The 21,799-nt window shown below is 42.9% G+C and overlaps 1 protein-coding gene across 2 annotated transcripts in view; it reads left to right on the forward strand.

The window, feature by feature from the left end:
• The window catches only part of ADCY9 (adenylate cyclase 9), a 98,009-nt gene that overhangs the window by 56,335 nt on the left and 19,875 nt on the right, over positions 1–21,799 (forward strand). The window contains exons 2-8 of one of the 2 annotated variants that reach the window (XM_006130609.4): positions 7,426–7,598; positions 12,052–12,156; positions 14,566–14,786; positions 14,930–15,032; positions 15,214–15,422; positions 18,509–18,668; positions 21,396–21,544. In XM_006130609.4, the coding sequence (XP_006130671.2) occupies positions 7,426–7,598; positions 12,052–12,156; positions 14,566–14,786; positions 14,930–15,032; positions 15,214–15,422; positions 18,509–18,668; positions 21,396–21,544 (1,120 nt within the window). The remainder of the gene's footprint in view (positions 1–7,425; positions 7,599–12,051; positions 12,157–14,565; positions 14,787–14,929; positions 15,033–15,213; positions 15,423–18,508; positions 18,669–21,395; positions 21,545–21,799) is intronic. The other variant, XM_006130610.4, reaches the window with a different exon arrangement.

The following is a 21,799-nucleotide window of genomic DNA, read 5'->3' on the forward strand; positions in this document are numbered from 1 at the left end:
GTGCTGCTCTAAACTGAGTGCTGTGAGCCTGGGGGGAGGGTGAGCGGTATTTCCCATGCTGCCTGAAGATGCAAGATTTTGCTGGAGTCAGGGGCATTGTGAGAAGCCTCTCCTCCCTCTCCCCAGTCTTGCAACATTCACAGACATACATACCCCGCAGCCAGCATTTCTGAGAGCCGAGCAGCAGTGGGGCAGGCAGAGAGCTTTACTGTGGGCCAGATCTGGTGGCTTTGTGGGCTGAATCTGTCCAGTGGGCTGTATTTTGCGCAGCCCTGCTTTACATAATTCAGCCAGAGATGCAGATGCTACCATTTAAAACAAATGTACAGCTTTTTACTCTTGTTATAGCTGAAAAGCTAACATAGCTAATAATGAGCAGACTTTGGAATCTGTCCAGAATTGTTTATTAAACTCCTAGTCGATTACTCCTGTGCAAGAGGTCGCTGAAAGCAATGGAAGTTGCCTAGGTGTCACCCAGGGCATAATTAGAAGGCAGTGGCCTAACTTGAGAGGCTAATTTGGTATGTGTATCAAGTGATACACATGATGGAAGCTTAACTGTGGCCCTGTCAACACACAGGAATTGCACAATTTAAGTAAATAGATTACTAAATTGATGTGATTAAATTGGTGCGTCCCCATTCTCTGGATTCTCTTGAAATCAATTTGTGTGCCTAAAATTGACTTAATTTAGTTTACAAATTGTAAGCATGCCTCCAGAACTTCAAATTATGATGTTTTATGGGATATACTTTCATCCATCATGCATGCTTACTATTTATATTGCCACCAGTAATGCTTGCCATTAACTTTATTCATTATCCACAATAGTATACTGTAACGTTTTTGGAGAAGGAAGTAAAAAAGTTACTAAGATTAGAATAATTTATTTGGTTTTTTTTTCTCTCTGTATTTGTAGAATCATAGACTGGTACGACTGAAAGTCACCTCCAGAGGCCTTCTAGTCCAATCCCCTGCACTCATAGCAAGACTAAATATCTAAACCAGTGGTCCCCAACCATTTGAAGCTGCTGGGCGCCAGGGGCCGTAGCCGTTCGCCTGCTGGGCACCAGAGGGCGGGAACACTCACGCACCTGGGGGCGGGGCCGCGCATATGCCACACCCCCATGAGCCACATGCCGGGGGCCAGAAATCGTATGCGCCACGTGGCCACGGGCGGGGGGGAGCCGCCAATTCGCAGCAAGCCTGGGGCCAGCTTCCTCCAGAGCCGCGCGACCAAAGCCGGCACCCTCCCCCCCATAGCTGCGTGCCCAGGGACGGGAGGCCAATTTGCTGCGCTCCCGTGGCCAGCGCCCCCCACAGCTGCACACCTGGGGGCCGGGGCGGCCAATTCGCCGCACGCCCGGGGGCCAGAGCGCCCAATTTGCCACGCGCCCGGGGCCGGCGCTCCCCATGTGCCCGGGGCCGGCTCTGGCACCGTGCATGCACCACGTGTCCGGGGCGGGGACAGCCCCGAGCACTTGGTGGGCGCTGCTGTTAAAAAAAAAAAATCTACAATGCTGGAGATTCCACAGCTTCCCTAGGTAGTTTATTCCAGAGCTTAACCACTCTTGACAGGACGTTTTTCCTAATGTCCAACCTAAACCTCCCTTGCTGAAATTTAAGCCCATTGCTATCCCCGGAGGTTACCAAGACCAACTTACCTCACTCCTTGTAATAACTTTTTATGTACTTGAAAACTAGCATCATATCTCAGGATGTAAGAGTCTAATTGGGTAGCTGATATCTTCCACTGGAATTCTGAAAACTCCGGCAGCCCTGTCGGTCTGGGAATCCTGGCAGCCCTGGGAGGTTAATCATGTAACCAATAGAAATGTTATCAGTTACACACTTCATATTATTTTCATTTTTAACATCCCTAGTCATATCCCATCTCTGTCTTATTTTGTTTTTCAAATTAATGAAACTCAGGTTTTTCAATCTTCCTTCCTAGGTTGAGTTTTCTAGACGTCTAATTTTTGTTTGCTGCTCTTGGGATCTCTCCAGTTTGTCCATCTCTTTCCTGAAACGTGGTGCCCAGTATTGGACACAATACTCCAGTTGAGGCCAGGGGGGCTGACAGCTTCCGTGGGCCCCCGAGCAAGGTGTGTGTGTATGGGCCAGCTCTGTCCCCTAGAAGGAGGGGGGCCTGAGGTGGAAGGGGTGGGACTGGGACAAAGCGCAGCACTCTCACCTCTCCCTCCAACCCTCAGAGTTGACTGGAGTGCACAGTGCAGCACTCCAGTGGCAATTTAAAGCAGCCCAGGGCAACTACCCCTTTTACCCCGCCCCATTGGCAGGCCTGGTTGAGGGCTAATCAGCATAGAGTAAAGGAGAAGAATTACTTCTCGGGTCTCTCTTACAACATTCCTACTAATACATCCCAGAATGTTTACTTTTTTTGCAACAATGGTAAGCTGTAGACTCTCATTTAATACATAATGTTCTTTAGCATTAACAGTTTGTTGTGTAATGGACAAACGTGGCAAAAAAGATATGGTCCCATCTCAAATTAATCTGACAGCTTATAAAATGGAGAGACTGAAGATGATAGACTGAAGATTTAACATCAAAGATCTGTCATATTGATTGGCTGTCATTGAAAGGTATCTGTGGAGAAGTGTGTTTTAAGGAGAGATTTGAATTAAGAGTTAATTTGGTGGACAGGTATGTGACAGAGTTCAAATTGCAGTTGATTTGGAATTTTTGTCTGAAAATTCTGATTCATCAACACCAAAAACTTTCTGAGGACCAGGAAGAAATTTCTGGTCAAAAAAGCAAGACAGAAACTAGAATTAAACCAGTGGCTAGGGCATTCCTTTGGGGTATAGGAGACCCAGTATCAAATCTGTGCTCTTAGCTGTCTGTGGGAGCTGTTACGCTTTGTAGAAACAATTAAATATTCATTGGGCCAGAGAGAGAAACTGACACTGAGGTCTAGTGGTTAGGGCACTTATCTGGATTGTGGGAGACCCTGTGTCAGGTCAGCACTCCAGATCAGGCAGAACACAACTTATTTATTTTGACAGAACTTTCATCAAGATGGTTTCTTATATCCAAAATATAATTTCTTGTGAAAATCAGAGAAACCTTCCCAATACAAATTTTCTTTGATCATTGGGCTGTTAAGGCCAGAATTAATGTTTCCAATGCAACGTTAATGCAGCCCCATTGTTCCTTACATTATTATATACTCTTTTAAGTATTGGTCATACTTTCTCAAAATGGTTATTGTAGCATTAAAAGAGGGTTCACAGAAGTGCAGTGGAAACAATTAGGGAACAGTTTTTGAAAAGAGGGACAGTTTTTGAAAAAAATGAACAAGAAAGGACATGCTAAAAGTTTATATAATAGTGGACACTGTAGAAAGAAGATCAGGAGTTTTTTTTTCCTATCTCATAACACAGGATGAATCAGAAAAGTGACACATTTAAAACTGTTAGAAGGATGTTTCCCACTGAGGCTATGTCTACACTACAGGCTTTTTGTGCAAGAAGCTTTTTGCGGAAGAAATCTTCCGCAAAAACTTCTTGTGCAAGAGAGCGAGTACATTGTATGGACACTCTCTCGAAAGAAAGCACTGATAGCTATCTACAGAATGGCTATCAGGGCACCAGTGCTTTTTCCTCTTTCCTCTTTCCTCTTTCCTGTTTTTGCACAAAAAAACCCTGTTGCCCATCCACACACACCTTTTTGCACAAGAACTTTTGCGCAAAAAGGAGTTATGCCTCATAGAAAGAGGAATATCTACCCCAGAAAAACCCCTCTGTTCTGTCGATTTACTTGCACAAAAACACGCTTGAGGTGTGGATTCTCCGCAAGTTTTTGCGCAAAAACTCTGTAGTGTAGACCTAGCCAGAGAGACTACTGTAATTCTGGTTTTGCAGGATCTATAGTCTTCCTTTTGAGATAACAAAGGAAGTCTTTTTTGTTTTTAATTATTGTTTGTAATAGTAATGTCTGCTTTCCAGGCTTCTGAGAGCGCTGTTTTTGCTTACAAATCCAATATTAATCTTGCACAAGGAAAAAATGATTCTGTGTATTGCAGAACATTTATTCATGGTGTTTTCAGCAGAATCAGGATGTTTTAGTTACTTCATTTTTTCTATTCTCCATACTGTGGGTATGAGAACTGTCTACTCATCCTAAACGACAGAAGGACAATGACATTTTTTCAGAATAGAACATAAGTCTTCAGATTTGAGAGTTTGTTCATTTACTATGAAGAACTGAAGAAAGGGCACAAGACCTATGCAAACATGCTGTCAAAACAGATTAGTTTATGTACTATAGAGTCCCAATTTAATATTACATTGAGAGTGACAGTGACTAATTAGTTAAGATTGCAAAGAGTACCCTTCTTTCTCCCTCCCCTTCACTATAATTTAACAAAGTGTTCACTCCTTGGGTAGAAATGTTCCAGAGTGGATCTTTGCAGAAATATGGAGGGAGGGTTGTAATATTGAGGTAAAAACATTTCAGCCTTTTTGCAGTATGAGAGAGGAGAATGGGAGAATGCGTCTTCCTGATAATATTCTTGTAATTAAGCTGTTCTAGTGCTGAAATATCTGAAGGTAAAAAACTGAAAGAGTAATTTGGGGAATGAAATTTTGTTTTCATTTGTCCAAGTTGCGACCTCTTAGAAAGTGCTCTTTGTCCAGTTTGATCCCATTTTTTGTGATAGTTGGGCAGGAAGAGAGATCCCCACTGTGGCTCTCATCAGTTGCACAGGACAAAGCTTTGAACTGAAATATATCTGGTAGAAGAGAAATGAACAGACGAAATAAGGGAGGAATTTTTTTTAGTAAAAATGTTATGAGGTTTCTTTTATGAATGTAGTAGTGCAGCATATTAAAGCATGTTCTTTACTGTGATGGACTGATTCATATATGCTGTGTTGGGCAGCTGGATACACAAATACTGCTCCAAATGTTTGCTGTGTTACACATAAAATAACAGCCTTGCCCCCTATTGGTAGCAGATTAATTTAATACCGCTGAGGTACTCACCTGATTAAGCCTGCTGTCTGTTGATTGGTGTGAATATTTTAGATATTCTGTCCTTTTTATTTCTTCCACGTGACAAAATGTGGTCTGTAGTTACTTGCTAGAATTGGAGGAAAAAAGAAAATGATACCGTTTTGTAATGACTTGAGTGTGTCATCAATTTATCAATCTGAAGAAATCATAAATTTTATAAAATGAACAGCTTTTATTAAATGAATTAATTTGCTTAATAGCAAAAACTGTCTTGCTAAGCAATTTAATTGGAATCACTGCAAATAGAGCAAAGTGCATATCATTTAGCTAGGCTAGCGGAGACTTAATTACAAAAACAAAAATAAATGTGACAAAGGTCAGCTAGGAAAGTACTAGGATCAAAGACTTTAAAGCATTTTTGTTAAATTTCAAATGATGACAAGAATTGCACCTAATTTACTTCCTAAAGGCTTGAGCCTGCAAACGCATGTGCTTCATTCACTTCAAGCATATGAATAGTGCCATTAATTTTGACATTATTAAAGTAAAACATTTACTGCAGAATGGTGGTGATAGTGTGTCTAGCAATGAATCAAACATTTTGTTATGTTATGCTCCATGGTTAGTGTTTGTGATGGGCGTTGGGAGGGTGGAGAAGGTGGTCAAAGATGTTTTTTTAATAGGTTAGGCTACCCTGCTTAGACCTTAGAATTAAAACATAAGGGACAAAAGCTTGTGTGTGAGAATACTTGGTGCCCAAAACTGCTTTTGGTTAGTAGGTTTGCCCCATATAGGAAGTACGAAGGGTGGAGTTGGAATAGAGGAATCACAATCCACTGCGGTTAAGGGTTGTGAAGAAATGAGACATTGCTTTTACAAACAAGTTTTCAATTACTGCAGTACAGGCTTTTCCTTTTTTCGATGGATGCAGAACTCAAACTGGAGATAATTGTATTTACATAATATGTATACATAAGTGTTGTCAAAGAACTCAAATACTGTATAACATTGTATTTGTTTCTGTTCTGTTATAAAAACATAATAGTATACTGCCATAACATAGAAAACAGAGGGGGCAGCTTTTTTTGGGGGGGGGGGGGGAAAGAAAAGCATTGGACAGGCAAATAATAAATGAGCCCAACAAGTTTAAGGGGACTTTTAAAATAAGAGAGAATAAATTCAGTGGATAAGTGAGTTTGTGCTGCAAAGCTATAATAAAAGTGTAATTGCTTGCTGACTGATAACTGTGATGAGTTCTTTGTTGAGCTGACTGATAACTGGGATGAGTTAAAACAGTGGCAAATAAGTGTGTGTCTATCAATACAAGTCTTCCAGGAGCTGGTGTCAAAGTGCAGAGTAGTGATATGCAGATGAACCCCTGTAAGGGCATAATTGTCTGTGAGCTAGTGAACAACCTGGCTGGAGCAGGAGGGAAAGCAAGTTCTACCTCGGAATCAGTAGATAGGCTACAGTCAGAAACCCATAGTATTCATAAGTAACTGAGTCTACTGTAAATAATTTGATCCTCTCAGTATGGACATCAAATAGCTTTTGTAATGAAGTGCATAAAATGATGGTTAGATACCAAAATGAGTTTCTGTTAAGCCTCGTTTACTTTAAACAAATTTTTGGACAAACTATATAAATGTATGTACTATTAAATAAAACATATACATGTCCAAACACCCAACTGTAGAATGGCAAAAACATCTCTCAATTGCTAGTGCGTCTCTACCAATTCTCAGCTTACGAGTTAGAGTATGTCTACATTGCAGTCAGAGGTCTGCCTGAAGTTTAAGTAGGCATACGAAGAGTTCTGGCAGGCTTGTGCAGCATGCACTAAAGCCCATGATGCCACATCTTAACTGCTAGTTTTGGTCTTGCTAGCATGTGTATTAGGGATGTGAAGGTTAAACAGTTAACGAGTAAGCCTCACCCATAATGAGTAAGGCTTACTGGTTCTGGTTAAGTGGTAGGGGCTGGAGCAGCTCCCCCACCTGCTCTGGGCAGGGGGTTGCTCCAGCCCCGCAGTGCCCGCTGCTGGCAGGGGCACTCTAGCTGTCCAGAACAGACCCTGTGCACTATGGGACCGATATGGGCTGCTCCAGCCAGTCTGACTTCTAGTCCCATGCATAGGCCATAGATTTGTCTGAATGAATACAAGAGAGAGAGAGCAGAATAAAGTATGCATCCTTCAACCATCTCTATGGTCATTCTAGACTATTTGGATTTCCCAGCATGGTATATTTCAGATAGAAAAATGTAACTCCCAGCATCTTAAAACTAATATTATCCAAATTTTTGAGGTTTGTATCATTGAGTCCTGATGTTTATTGGGTGTGGAAATCCTATTATCCATATTGTATATCTAAGAAATCAAAGAATGAAAATTAAGAATTGCTTCCATACATGACTTTCTAAATGTATGATTTTTTTCCCCCCGCAGGTTTAAAGACTTACCTGATATCTGGTAAGAAGCTGAAGGAATCCCATTGCAGCTGTTCACAGGTATTAGTTCCTGGCCTGGAGGCAGGAGATGGAACCAAGATACAGGGAGCACCATCCGCTGAGAGTATTGGTGATTTGGCAAAGACTCTCAAACACTCAGAGAAACCCAAGGTTAGGGTTGGTCGTTGTTGGGGTTATTTTGTTTGTTTTGTTTCAATGCGTACAAAGTATTTTTAGAGCCGTAGAGATATGAAGCAGGTTATCGGCATAGAGATAAAAGAGACTGTGACTGGGTCAGTTCACCGAAGTGGTACCTCCTGTTGGCTATCCTGGGGATTAGCTCAGCCAGTTGGCACACTCCCTTCAGGTGGTGCCTCTCCTGTCTTCCTTCCACCCTTCTGACCCAGCTCACGCCAGGAACTGCAGCCTCCTCTTCATGATCCAGCCGCCATATTTCCCTTTTCTATACAAACAGTCCCAGACAATCTTGATGGTGCTACTTCTCCAGAGGCCAGTAGGGGAACTTGAGCCTGTTTGCTACACTGGGTTCCAGTCCAGGGACCCTCAGCTCAGTAGTTCTGGCCTCTACCCCTTTTGCCTTCAATGCTCCTTCATGGGTTGATTCCTACTCTTCCTGGTGTGGCTCCCACCCCTTCTCTGAGAGTACCAGTACCAAAACCATTGCCTCCATCCTCTTCCCAGAGAGAGACTGCAGATTACCTCCCTGTAGTTCTCAAGCACTCCTCCTCAGGGAGTCCCTGCCCTCAGATCCTGGGCTTATAGACCCAGCCTATTCCTGCCAGCTGAGCCTCCCTTAATCAACTCTTTGCTCCCTGGCTACTCCCCTAGCTGAAGCCTGGGCAGTTATTTTAACCCTTTCTAATGCTGTGCGAGGTGAACACCCCATCACAGAAACCTTCTGTTGCTTGCTCAGATGCTTTGTTTTTTGTTCATAACGTTACAGGCAGTCCCCGGGTTACGTACAAGATAGGGACTGTAGGTTTGTTCTTAAGTTGAATCTGTATGTAAGTTGGAACTGGCGTCCAGATTCAGCCGCTGCTGAAACTGATCAGTTTCAACAGCGGCTGAATCTGGACGCCAGTTCTGACTTACATACAGATTCAACTTAAGAACCCCAGGCATCTCCAAGTCAGCTGCTGCTGAAACTGATCAGCGGCTGATTCCAGAAAGCCCGGGGCAGGGGCTTCCTGTAGTCAGCCACTGGTCAGTTTCAGCAGCGGCTGACTTGGGGACGCCTGGGGCAGAGCAGCTGGGGTGCTGCTGGGTTGGTCCAGTAGCGCTGCCGCTCCTCGGCGCTACTGGACCAACCCAGCAGCACCCAAGCTGCTCTGCCCCAGGCGTCCTGATTCAGCCACTGCAGAAACTGACCAGCAGTGGCTGAATCAGGACACCTGGGGCAGAGCAGCTGGGGTGCCGCTGGGTTGGTCCAGTAGTGCCCAGAGCGGCGCTACGGGACCAACCGGCAGTGCCCCAGCTGCTGTGCCACAGGCGTCCGGAGCAAAGCCGCGGAGCACGGGGGCAGCGGGACAGCCCAGACGCGCCGTGGCTGTCCTGCTGCCCTTGTGCTCCGCGGCTTTGCTCTCCTTTGCTCCCCGTGCCCCTGGTCTGCAGACCAGGAGGACGGGGAGCAAAGCGGCGGAACACGCGGGCAGCGGACAGCCCAGACGCGTTTAGGCTGTCCGCTGGCCGCGTGCTCCGCAGCTTTGCTCTGCTTTGCTCCCCGTCCCCCTGGTGTGGGCTGTCCGCTGCCTGTGTGTTCCGCCGCTTTGCTCCCCGTCCCCCTGGTCTGCAGAGCAGGGGGACGGGGAGCAAAGCAGAGCAAAGCCGCGGAGCACGCGACCAGCGGACAGGCTAGACGCGTCTGGGCTGTCCGCTGCCCGCGTGTTCCGCCGCTTTGCTTCCTCTCCCTGGTCTGCTGGAGACCAGGGAGAGGGAGGGCCCTGTTTGTAACTGCGGATCCGACATAAGTCGGATCCGCGTAACTTGGGGACTGCCTGTAGTGTGGTCTGAGTAATGAAAACCATTCAAAGAGATTTATCCACGCACCCCACAAATCATGTTTAGTTTTCAGATGTGCTGCTGAACAAATAATTTTAAAGTATCGATAGTTGAGATTAGACAAATTAACAAATTCCTTTTTGAACAGTCTCCACTGAATGGTAAAAGAAAATGTTTCTGTGCTGTATACAGGTACTTTGGCACATTCCATTAGCTCATTTCTAACCCCTGAGCTACTGCTATGCTATTCTCTTTTTGAGGATTGGAAATACAGCTAGTCATGCTTCAGATTTAACACTGTCAAATTCTCTCCTTTCTCAGCCGACCCCTCCTCCCTCTCTTGTTTCTTCCTCTTTCTCACAAGAGCCTTCAAATTATGTGAAATCTAGTAATCTAGCATCCTGGTCATGAATATGCGATAGAGATCAGTAAACCTAGTGAAGACAATAATCCCTGTACAGTCAAAAATTGCCAGTTAGTCCTGCATGACGCTCTCCGTGTCAGTCGCTGTAAAATAGATAGATGTACACCGATAGCTGCTTGCTTTAGAAATGTAGTGCAGATTATCTAAAGCTAAGGGCAATCAAGTGTATGGATTAATTTCTGAGTACTGAAAATGACAAGCATTCTTAAGAAGAAAGAAAAGGTAGCCTAGGAAATGTAGATTCTGTTTATTGTTACTGTATATTCTTCTATCTCAAAACTAAACTGGTAGAGAACAAAATATTATTCTCTCCTTCCACTTGTGTTACGGTTCCTCCTAGCCAGCTGATGGAGTCAAACCACTAAAGACTAGATCTTCCAGTCTCATAGGGATGCAGAGCTCCTTGATGTGTTCTTCTTATTACCCTAGTGTCTGGCTTCTGAAAATTGACTGCCACATGGGTTTCCTCCTCTCCCTTCTTACCTGCCTGCCTCACTCTCAGCATTTCTTCCACATCAGAAGGCTGGTAATGCAGCGGGGGTAAGGCAAGCTTCCTATTTGCTCTGTCTCTGCACCACGCCCAGAAGTGGCTATCTGGTGCTTGTGGCTGGGGATCTCCATGCTCTGCCCTTTCCTGAGTGACTCCACAGCTCCCTTTGGCCAGGGGCAGCACGTGGAGGCATCCTGGTGTCCCTGCCTAGGAGATGCTGCCAGAGGGATGACCCAGTTGCTTTAGCCCCAAGGTAAGCACTACCAAGCCAGAGCCCATATCCTCTTCTGCATGGCAATGCCCTGCCCCAGCACAGAGCCCACTCTTTGCACCCAAACTCCTTTGCAGAGCCCACATTCCTCACCCCCTCTTATGCCCCACAATTCTCTGCCCCAGCTCGTTGAAAGTTAGTGAGCTTGTGAGAGACATGCACTGTGGTTGCTCCTCCCTCTGCTGGTAACAATTATTTACACTGTGTTTTTATACTAAACAAAACATGTTTTAGCAAGTATAAAAACTAAGATTTAAGCGATTGCAAGTGAAAACAGATCCAAGTAAATTACTCATCCAAAATAAACAAAACATGCAAGCTAATTCTAATACACTAAGAAACTTGTTGGATGCAAATTCTTACCCTATTATCTCTTTAACAAGCAAGGCAGCCTCCTACCTTGGGCCCAATCCTTTCCCTGTTCAGACGTAGATGTTTCCAGCAAGCATTTTGGTTGGCAAGCAGGGGTCTCCTGGTGTCTGGCAATCACACCTAGGCTATGTCTACACTTGTGGCTTCTTGCGCAAGAAATATGCAAACGAGACTAAGTGTGGAATATTGTAGAGCCTCATTTGCATACCTAATGAGCCACCATTTTTGCAGAAGAGGCTCTTGCGCCAGAAGGAGCTATTTACACTGCCCCTTCTTACACAACAAAAACCGTCTTGCGCAATTTTGCTTCGCTGATTATTTTCAGGAATAATGGCATTGCACAGGAGTGTTTTTCTTGTGCAAGAGGGGGCACTGTAGATAGCTCCTTCTGGCGCAAGAGCCTCTTCTGCAAAAATGGCGGCTCATTAGGTATGCAAATGAGGCTCGGCGATATTCCACGCTTAGCCTCATTTGCGTATTCCTTGCGCTAGAAGCTGCGAGTGTAGACATAGCCCTATTGTTTGGTTTCTCAACCCTATCGCCCTTTTGACCAAAATGGGAATTCTTTATGTTCAAACTTCAGACTTCTCACCTTGAGTGTAAAAGTACAAGATCCAAAATAAGTTCCAGCATCAGGAGGCCTGGATGCGTGTCATTTTAGGATTAACCACAGTTTGGGCTTCGAGGAAAAACAAGCCCATTTATAGATCATTTTCTTGAACACCAGGCCATTATGTCTCCAGGAAATTACAAATGGCCCTCATTTGCGCGTCAAGATTTATAAACAATCCCACAGTTCTTATTTCTAACTTCTCATACAGGAATGAGGAATGCTCTGAAATAGAATACACACATTCAGCAGATTGTATTTTAAAAATGATATGTCACGTGATGCATATTCATAAGCCGATTTTCATAAAGTATGGGAGGGCCTGACAATGTACAGTTCTGAGTCTGCTGGTGGCAATGAAAATGTGTCTCTTGTGAAATGCATGAAATTGTGGTGATAACTGAATATTTGTTTTCAATCCTTTTTCTCTTCTTGCAGACGTGTCCTTCATGTAGTGTTACATTCGCACCCAACAGTGATGTCAGTATAGAGGAAGGAGCTATTCAAAATGGCTGTCAGGATGAACATAAAAATAATACCAAGGTAACTTAAGCTCTCTCACACCTGACTTCTCTGTATCAATTCTAATTGTCTCGTTGTGTACCGGGTTCCTCTTCACTTCCGTATAACTGGTAAGCAGCAGAGCCAATTTCAGAATTCAGAATTTTTGGGCATCAGAGCTGAAGCACTTTTTATGTACGTCTACGTCTACACTGGCAGCTTCTTGCACAAGAACTCTTTTGCAGAAAAGTTCTTGTGCAAAAACTCTTCCAGAAGAGAGCGTCTACACTGGCATGTGCTTTTGCACAAGGGACGTGCTTTTGCGCAAGAGCATCCATGCCAGTGTAGACGCGCTCTCGCGCAAGAAAGCTCTGATGGCCATTTTAACCATAGGGCTTTCTTGCGCAAGAAATTCATGTTGCCTGTCTACACTGGCCTCTTGCGCAAGAACAGTTGTGCAAGAGGGCTTATTCCTGAGCGGGAGCATCATAGTTCTTGCGCAAGAAGCCCTGATTTTATACAGTAGCATGTCAGTTTACTTGCGCAAGAACACACGGCCAGTGTAGACAGGCAGCAAGTTTTTGCACAAGAGCGGCTGCTTTGGCGCAAGATCGTGCCAGTGTAGACACAGCCCTTGACTTTCATTTTCATTTTGATTACTTAGGCTGGAGCTCCCTGCCTTTCCCCAGCACAGCTCTGTCACTGGCATCTCACTAGGAGGCAGTTAGGTCCCTCTCCCTCCAGAGCTGGAGCAAAAGTGTGTGGTCCTCCTTTTATCTTGCTACACGCCCACAGAAAGAATGATAGGTGGAAGAGCCCATCACCACATTATTGTATTCACTAATTAGGCCTAATTTCTGACACACCAGTTTTTGTTCATTAATTTCCAGACCCACATTTTTTTGTTTACCATGCATAATCTTAACACAGTCTTTGGATTATAAATCAGCAGAGACATCTTTTAAACTCAGAAAGGGCAGTGAATGCAACCTCAGTGGAGCTTGTACTACACCTCTACCATCGCTCGCTCTGAGGGAGTTAGAGCAAAGAGGCTACAGGAAATTCCAATTCCTGTTCAATCCTCAGCACATCAGGAGGCAGTTACTTCAAAGGAAAGATGTTGTTGGTCATCTCAAAATGCTGAGGTGATATGTGTAGGATACTTTTACGCCCATCTGCTTCTGTTTAAGTGCCACCTACCACAAACCACCAAAAACTCTGAAACAACCAACCTCCACACAGGCTGAATTTTTCTTTGAGTTTTCCACCACAGCAGCTGCAGAAGTGGTAGCAGCGGTTATGATCACTAGTATGTATCAGCTGTTGGCATTTTCAGCAGAACTTCATTTGTCCCTGCTTAGAAGAGGACTGTGCAACCTTGGATAATATGCCTGTTGTATTTTCTAGTGGGTGATTATAAGAAAAATCTTGCTATATATTTTGGAAATGTGCATTTGGCTCTCTATCCATCTGTCTGTGTACCATGCTAATTCTATATTGTTCCAGTTAAATCATCAAAATATTGTGTGGTATCAAGTCAAATGCATTACAAAGGTCTAAGTACTGTGACAGGGTCAGGTCAGAGGGCTACAGGAGAGTAATTGAAGGGAAATATATTAGTCCTAGATTAAATAGGTCCCTGTTCCCAGTTGTAGACTTACAAGGGCTGATCCAGAACCAGCAGGAACCTGCTAGAATCAATCAGAGTGATCAGGCCAATTAAAACATCTGGAACCAATTAGGAGACTTCCAGACTCAAGGGATTCAGACTAATCAGAACACATGGGAGCCAATTAAGAATCAGTTGAGACTGGTTTAAAAAGGCTGCCCTTCTGTTAGCTCAGTGTGGAGGAAGGAGTTGATGAGTGAAAGCGCAGTGGAGTGTTTGGGAGGAGAAAGTTCAATCAAATACTAGGAGGAAAGAACCTTTGCTAATAGAGGGCTCTTCAGACTAGCAAACAAAAGTATAGCAAAATCCAGTGGCTGAAAGTTGAAGCTTAGCAAATTTAGACTAGAAATGAGACATGAATTTCTATCAATAAGGGTAATCAACCATTTAAATGACTTACAAAGTGTTGTGATGGATTGTCCATCACTGGCAACTTCTAAAACAAGACTAGATGTTTTTCTAAATGATATTCTCTAATTAAAACAGAAATTAATTCAGGGAAGTCCTATGGGCTGTTACACACAGAAGGTCAGGCTAGAAAATCACAATCATCCCTTCTCACCTTATTAATATAATAAAGTTCCAGGACTGTCAGTCTGTCAATGAGTCATTCTGAGATACGGAATGTCTGTTACATCAGTGTGGAATGATAAAAACAGTTGCAGGCATAGCTGAGAGCTCTTTTTGTTTAGAATATCATCAGGTTCAAACTTCTGTGCTGCTTGTCTGTGTTTTCTCACATACTTAAGCCTTCACTCGCTTTATTTCTCCTTGCAATAAAGCAGACTCCTGGAGGACGCAGTCCAAAGACCCAGAATGGACTTCTGAGTCCACCACAGGAAGAGAAGCTGAGCAACAGTCAGACATCACTTTATGAGATGTTACAAGAGAAAGGAAGGTGGGTAGGAGTGAGTTTGGACCAGTCAGCACTCCTTCCACTAAGGTTCAAAAACATCAGAGAGAAGACAGATGCTCATTTTGTGGATGTGATTAAAGAAGACAGGTAAGAAAAAACTAGCTACATAATTTAAAAACAGTATGGGAAGCAAATCTGCCCCATGCATTTAATCTGTATTCACCTGCTCTTGTGTAATGTTGGTCATCATGCTGTACATTTTCTAATTTTTAGCTCTCTCTTCTCTTTAGTCTGATGAAAGACTATTTCTTTAAACCACCTATTAACAAGTTTAGTTTGAACTTCCTCGATGGGGACTTGGAGATGGCTTACAGGACCAGCTATCAGGAAGAGGTATGTTCCTTTCACAGCGGTCTTCCAGTATTATGTCCAAGTGTTGAGGTGGTAAAGTGCTGTGTATTCTTTCTATTTGTTTTAGACGTGCATATGGTGTGTTGTACAATATAATCAAGCATGGAAAAACTTATTTATGTTCTCGTCCACTTCTCACCACTACCTCCCATATTTCAAACAGGTTATAAAGAATGCTCCTGTGAAGACGTTTGCCAGTGCTACCTTCAGTTCACTCCTGGACGTGTTCCTCTCCACAACAGTCTTCCTCATACTCTCAATCACTTGTTTCCTGAAACATGGGATGGCCCCAGCCCCTCCCCCGCCTGCAGCAGTTGTGGTGTTCATCATTGCCATCCTACTAGAGGTGCTGTCTCTTATCGTCTCAATTAGGTAAATAGAGTGAATCAGAGTATGAGAAATGGCTGGGGTCACAGCTCCTAAAAGAACCGAAATGGTGGCTGGCTTGAAAACTTCTGTTTTAAAGCAACTTCTGGAACTTGATCTCCCAGTTGGTGGGGTTTAGAAACAAGGTTGGAGGGTGGGAGAGAGGGAAGATGCTATTTTATCCACAACTCAGCAGTGAGTAAAGACAATTTGAGGTACTTTTAATTAAAAATAGAATGTTGTACATATTGAATCTTTCTCTGCCTGCTGTAGTGCATTATGATTTACCAGGATTTGCCATACTGGATCAAAGTCTGGTGTCCTACCTCTAACACTGGCCTCTACTTGCTGCTTGGGAGAGAAGTTACACTCTTTCTTGGTGTCAGTTGCAGCAGTGATGCTGCCCTATCGTACCATGGAAGTGAAGAATAAAATGTGACAGAGATGTAGCAATCATTTAAATATAGAAACTCTTATTACACCACTGGTATGACCCAGTATTTCTGTTCTTGTGTTCTTAAGGAGTCTTGTGTTCTTAAGGAGTTTTGTAACACGTTGGCTGGAAAAGCAGCTGGGAAGGGGTGACAGGTCTAAGCAACCCATGATGGGGGCCGAATTTTCACTCTCAGCTCTCCATGTTCCACCCTCATAAACTTTAATAATTTAATAATAATAATACTTTGTCAGGAAATTAATTTTATTTTCAGATAAATAAATTTAGGGTGGGATTCTCCAATGTTCTCAGCATTAATCTAAATCTGTTCCCATTGAAGTCATTGGGATTTTATCCATTAACTCCAGGGGCATAAAGCTAAGATAATCCTGTATATAACTTGAGTACAGCCAGTCCCCAACTTACGAACGAGTTACATACCAAACACTTGGTCATAACTCGATCTGTTTGTAAGTCGGACCCCATTCATTTAAATGTGACCGCGCTGTTCGTAAGTACGGATCGCGTTCATAACTCGGGGACCAGCTGTAATGCACTTAATGGGAGTTGGTCGTAACTACGAACAGTCGTAAGTTGATGTATTTGTAACTCGGGGACCAGCTGTATTTTGTTTTATTTTGCCTTCTGCATTTTTTTTCTCTTGTCAGACTCTTTGTTGGAAAATATCTTTATTTACTATGTAAAGTAAAGACTTGTAGTTATATATTTTTCTTGGATAAACACTTGTTAGTCTAAACTGGAAAATCCAATTTCCACTGGAGTTTAAAAAGCCGATTAGCTCCCTCCTATGAGGCACTGGAATATTACAAATTTTCCCCTCCTCGTCCTTTTCCTACCCATAATTCACTCTGGCTCTATCTGTAGTGCTGTATGCATTCCCAGAGAAACAAAAGCTTTATTAAGCTGAAGTTTAAAAAAAAAAAAAAAGCAGCTCACCCCCTTAAAAGGATATTGTCGTTTTCTCACAAAAACCACAAAAGTTTACTTCTGCAACTTGAAATTAAAGTGATACAACAAACAAAACTTCCCTAAAAAGTATGGAAACACAGTGTTAGAGTCCCCCAAGAATGTAAGTTCTGACTTTCTGCTCCACCAGCCCCCCAGTCCGCATGTCTACCACGTCTAGTATTTAAGATGAAAACATTTATAAAGGAATTTTTAACCAGAACTATTCATCCTGTTCCAGTGGATCCTAAATCTGTTTTACTTGCACTGCTTGCCACTAGAATTAAGCAATTCAAGGGTATGTAGCTTTAGTACTTGACATAAACTTCTGTGATACTTAAAGTGAACCTCTGCCCCAATGATTGGGCTACCTAATTTTTGTTCAGTCTCTAAAATATGAATAGTCTCAGGTATAGTAACTGTAAGTCTCACCACATGAAACTTTGTAACAGTTAAAATCTGATACACTTGGTGAATTTTCCCAAGCTATGGTTCCAAATATGGTCTTTCCTGGTGTTAAGCTATAAAAAGTCTGTCTCTTTCTCTCCTGTAACTGAATGTGATCTTAAAGAATGCAGGAGTAGTGTGAGGTAGCAATTTAAAAACAGATGCACTTGGGTTTGAATGCTTTAGTGATGCACAATTAGCGTACCACCAAAAATGCGGTAGTCCAGTTAGATCACTTGGGATTCTGTCAAATTCTGTATTGTGTGGACAGGACTCTCTCCTTGTCGCCGTTTGTTCTGTGGGCAGTGCGATGTTTTTTGTTTTTTTTTCTTTTCAATTAATAAAAAATCAGAGTAAAAGGAGTCCTGTGTTTCATAGGGATAAACTTCCCCACACAGTGTTCTGCTTCCCCACATGGTTCACTCAGCACTTGAGAGGATTGGGCCTCTAACATGTAAGCAATTGAGGTAAGGACCGTTCCTCCCTCAAGAGTGCTTTGTGCAGTGCCAGCCACATTGGCGTTTGCAATAGCAGATGCAAATGGGCTGCTGGCAAAGTGTGTGAGCTGCCAGCTGGCCTCCCAAAGTGCTCAGCACGACCTCTTTTTATGTACCGAGGTCCTACTGATCCAGTCAGCCACGAGGCAGCCGGCTATGAGCCCACACTCTCCTCCCATTCCTCATTATTAAGCAGGAACTGAGCCTGATGCTATAGAAGAATTGCTGTGGATTTCAGAGGGCAGCTTCTGTCAAGCTGTCTGGCTTTGGGAAAGCGAGTTCCGGCGACTTCAAAATGCTAGAAAAGCATCTGCCCAAACTGTGTTCAAGTCTGCAGCTAACTAATTAACAGAGTTGTTTGCTCTCTATGCACACTCTCACTTTTCCAATGCTCTTAATATTATTTTAAATAATATTTTTACTTACAAAACTATTTACTTTATAAAATAACCCTTTTTTTTGTAAATGGGGAAAAATGTTATTTTTCCACACACTCATATCTTCCAAGTTATAGAAGAGATTTTCTTCAAGCACTTAAAAAAAAAAAAAAAAAAAAAAAAGAAGAATCATCTTTTGCCAAAGATGGATTGTTTCAGAAAGTTATGAGTGAGTAATAACATGGAATTATACTCTGATTAGGAATGCAACATTAACTGGACTGACCATATTATAGATAAATGAGATTGGTTAAGTGATGCATTAGAGAGGGGGGGAAAAAATCTTGTTTTGTGCTTTAATTTTTGTTCCAGAATGGCATTCTTTCTGGAGGAGGTGATGATTTGTACTAAGCGCCTGCTGGAGGTGATTTCTGGCTGGCTGCCTCGACATTTCATCGGTGCAATCCTAGTTTCCCTCCCAGCTCTTGCAGTTTTTTCACATTTCACCTCTGACTTTGAAACCAACATGCATGTAAGTGACTGTGTCCAGCATATTAAAGCTATGGTTTTTTTTTCATTTAAAGATGAATTTTTATTCCTCATTGAACCGATTGTAGAATTGTGAATCTGTGATGGCATATGCAGCCCACGCTGGCACCAAAAGGAGTCTGAGAGGGCTGGTAGTCTCACTGTGTGCACCTGGGGAGGGGATAGATTTAAAAGAGGAGAAAGGTTAGCTGAAGAGGTAGGAAAGAGAATAAAATTAGTTCCCTCTGTCTGGGAAGGGCCTGTTAGAGGGCTAGGCGTCCGGAAAGGACTCCATTCTGCTCTGGAGGTAAGCCTAAGGGACAGTCAGGAGATGCTGAGGGATATTGGCCTGCTTGAAACCCTGGGAAGATGGAGGTGTGTGCTAGTCTTAGACTGTGGTGGGGGAGCCAGGCCCACAGATTCTGCATTGATTAGAAGAGTCAGATGAGAGCATTCCAGAGAATAGAGGATCAGATTACACCAACCATTGTTCCTGAATTATTGGGTCCTGAGCTGGGAGCTTTGCAGAGGCAACTGGCTGTGTTCAAGGAACAGCAACAAGCCTGCAACAGGGATAGGTAAACTGAGTCACACTCCAATCAGTTTTGTGGGACTACCGGAAGATAGATGAGAGAGGCAGTGATAGTTGGCTGCCCAGCAGTGGACACAGTCTGGAGGCAGTGATCAAAGTTAAGGAAAGGGAACCCTGAAATAAAAAATGGCTCTATTTGCAGAGTTAAAGGATGCTGTAAGAAGGCATGTCCTATTAAGAATTGTAGGAGACTCTGGGTAACTTTGTGTGGATAGTCCTGGGGAACTGGTAGAATTAATTCCCTGACCAGAGATTTTTCTGGAATTCAGTGTCTGCAGTTTAGGCAGGAGTACCGAAGACACCTGGAATAGCACTTTTGACTGCTGGAGAACAGCCTATCATATATACAGTGACAAAACCCAAGTAACACTGGGCCTGACTTCTGCTTATTTTGCATAGGCCTGTTCCCTCTAGTACTGGAGCCCCTCTTAAATATTTTGAAAATACAGTAAAAATAACAACGGAATTTGTGGGTCCTCGTCCCCTCTTAATTTTAGGTCGTATGTGCTGAATGCCCCACATACTAGCAAGTAGAAATAGTATTCATTACATAACTGTTCATGAACCTTCCTTTTTTGGTCCTGTTTCAGGTCCCCCAGAGTCAGTGGGTTGTTGGTTCACTCTCCAAGAGATGTTCCAGCTGGCCCTGTGCTCGGTGATGCTGCAGCAAGCATGGAGCTCTGGAAAAAGGGAACCAGTCTGTAGAGGGTCAGGTAAGTGCCATATTTTACTATGACATGGTTTTGCAAAGTTTTTTTTAATTAATAGCATTATATACCCTCCCTTTATGTAAAATAATAATAATTAAAAAAAACTTTCCAAAGCCATGCATACGTAGTAAAACACGACACTTCCTGACCCTCTCTAGGCTGGCTTCATGCTGGGGCTTCACTTGATGTGAGCACCAATGCCCTGCCACTTTAGGACACTTGAAAGTGGGGGAAAGAATAAATTTAAATGAGGTTATGTACAGACTTTAAAAAAAATCAGCTTAGCTATTTCTTAGTTATTGAAAAACTGTGAGCATGGTTTAAAAAATGTCAGTTATGCAAATTTTACTAGTTTGCCTTTTGTGGATAAACTGTGTGTCTAATTATAATGTGGCCTTGCTACTTAGTTCAACTGTTGTGGTACCCCAGAAAACATAATAAAGCTTTTCAGATTTTCAACACAATTGTAAAGCAAAGCAATGGTGTCCCACTCCACCCACCAGAATCCATAGAGAGCGGCACACTCGATGTTAAGGAGAGTAAGACCTGCAGTACATTTTTGTGACATTCACTAAATTAATGTTGTCTCTTCATTGATTTTCCTAACACGGCCCTCATTAGTACATCACGTAAGCTGGACTTTAGCAGTTGATTATTGCCGTGTGGCATTCTGGAGAAATTAAGATATTTCTCACAGTGCCTCTGCTTTGTACTTCAATTTACCTATCTAGTAAAGACCTAATGGAAGGTTTTCTGAGATTCTAGGATTTGAGACTTGGAACAGAAGGGAAGAATGGAGAACCACCCCATTAGCTTGGCACAAATACCAGTTTCACAGAGCATCAATTAACATTTTGTTAAACTTCTGCCCACTTTTGTTCCTCAAAGGAATAATTATCCATGTTGAGTGCAGCACTTAGTGGAATAATAATATCCTGCAAAATATATTATTAGGGCCAGCTAGTTTGACAGAGTTTCTGGGACTCAACAGATGTTATGTTTTCAACCCGGAAGTATAATTTTATATCCAATTTAAAACACCAGTGTGATTTAATGAGTAGCCTTAGGAGCATAATTGAGTATATGATGGTAATCTGTGGATGCTCAAACTTAATGGCTTGAATAGGAGGAACTGAGTACAAAGGTAAACTGAAGATGGAATTCTTACTATTGAAAACTATGACAAATTATCTATGGTGGAAGCTTACTAGCTTTTGGACAGCAAGAACTTTTCTAGATGTGTAGTGCTGTTTGTTAATTGAAAAGGCAATATACATGATTATTTAGGGTATGGATCATTTTCTTGAAAGTGGAAATTGAGTTCTCACCATTCAGATAATTAAATGCCTTATTTACACTGGGATCTATATGTGTAGGGGCTCTACCGGACAAGAACAGGCTAACCTGTCATTCTTTCTCTTCATTGCAGTATACCATGTTTATGTGTTGTGCGATTCTCATCACCATTGTCCAGTACTGTAACTTCTGCCAGCTTAGCTCCTGGATGAGATCGTTGTTGGCCACTATTGTAGGAGCGGTGCTTCTCATCTTGCTCTACATCTCTTTATGTCCAGACAGGTGAGCATTGCATGTTATCGCTGTAGGCAAGGTGTCCTATTGAGATTTAAAGGTAAATTTAACACGTTCGGGTCCAAAATAGGAAGTGTTCGTTTCTGTGGAGCACAAGCCTCTGGTACAGACAAATGGGGTTTGTTCTGTTCCTTGTCAGTCGGATGGGGAGGTGCCAGTTTGAATGAGGGATATTTGCACATGGTTCTGCCCCTTCCTCTGGTCCCTGTAGGTTAATTTTGCATTTTTTCCTGCCTTGCTTCA

Source organism: Pelodiscus sinensis, chromosome 16 (assembly GCF_049634645.1).
Source record: "Pelodiscus sinensis isolate JC-2024 chromosome 16, ASM4963464v1, whole genome shotgun sequence".
NCBI lineage: Eukaryota > Metazoa > Chordata > Testudines > Trionychidae > Pelodiscus > Pelodiscus sinensis.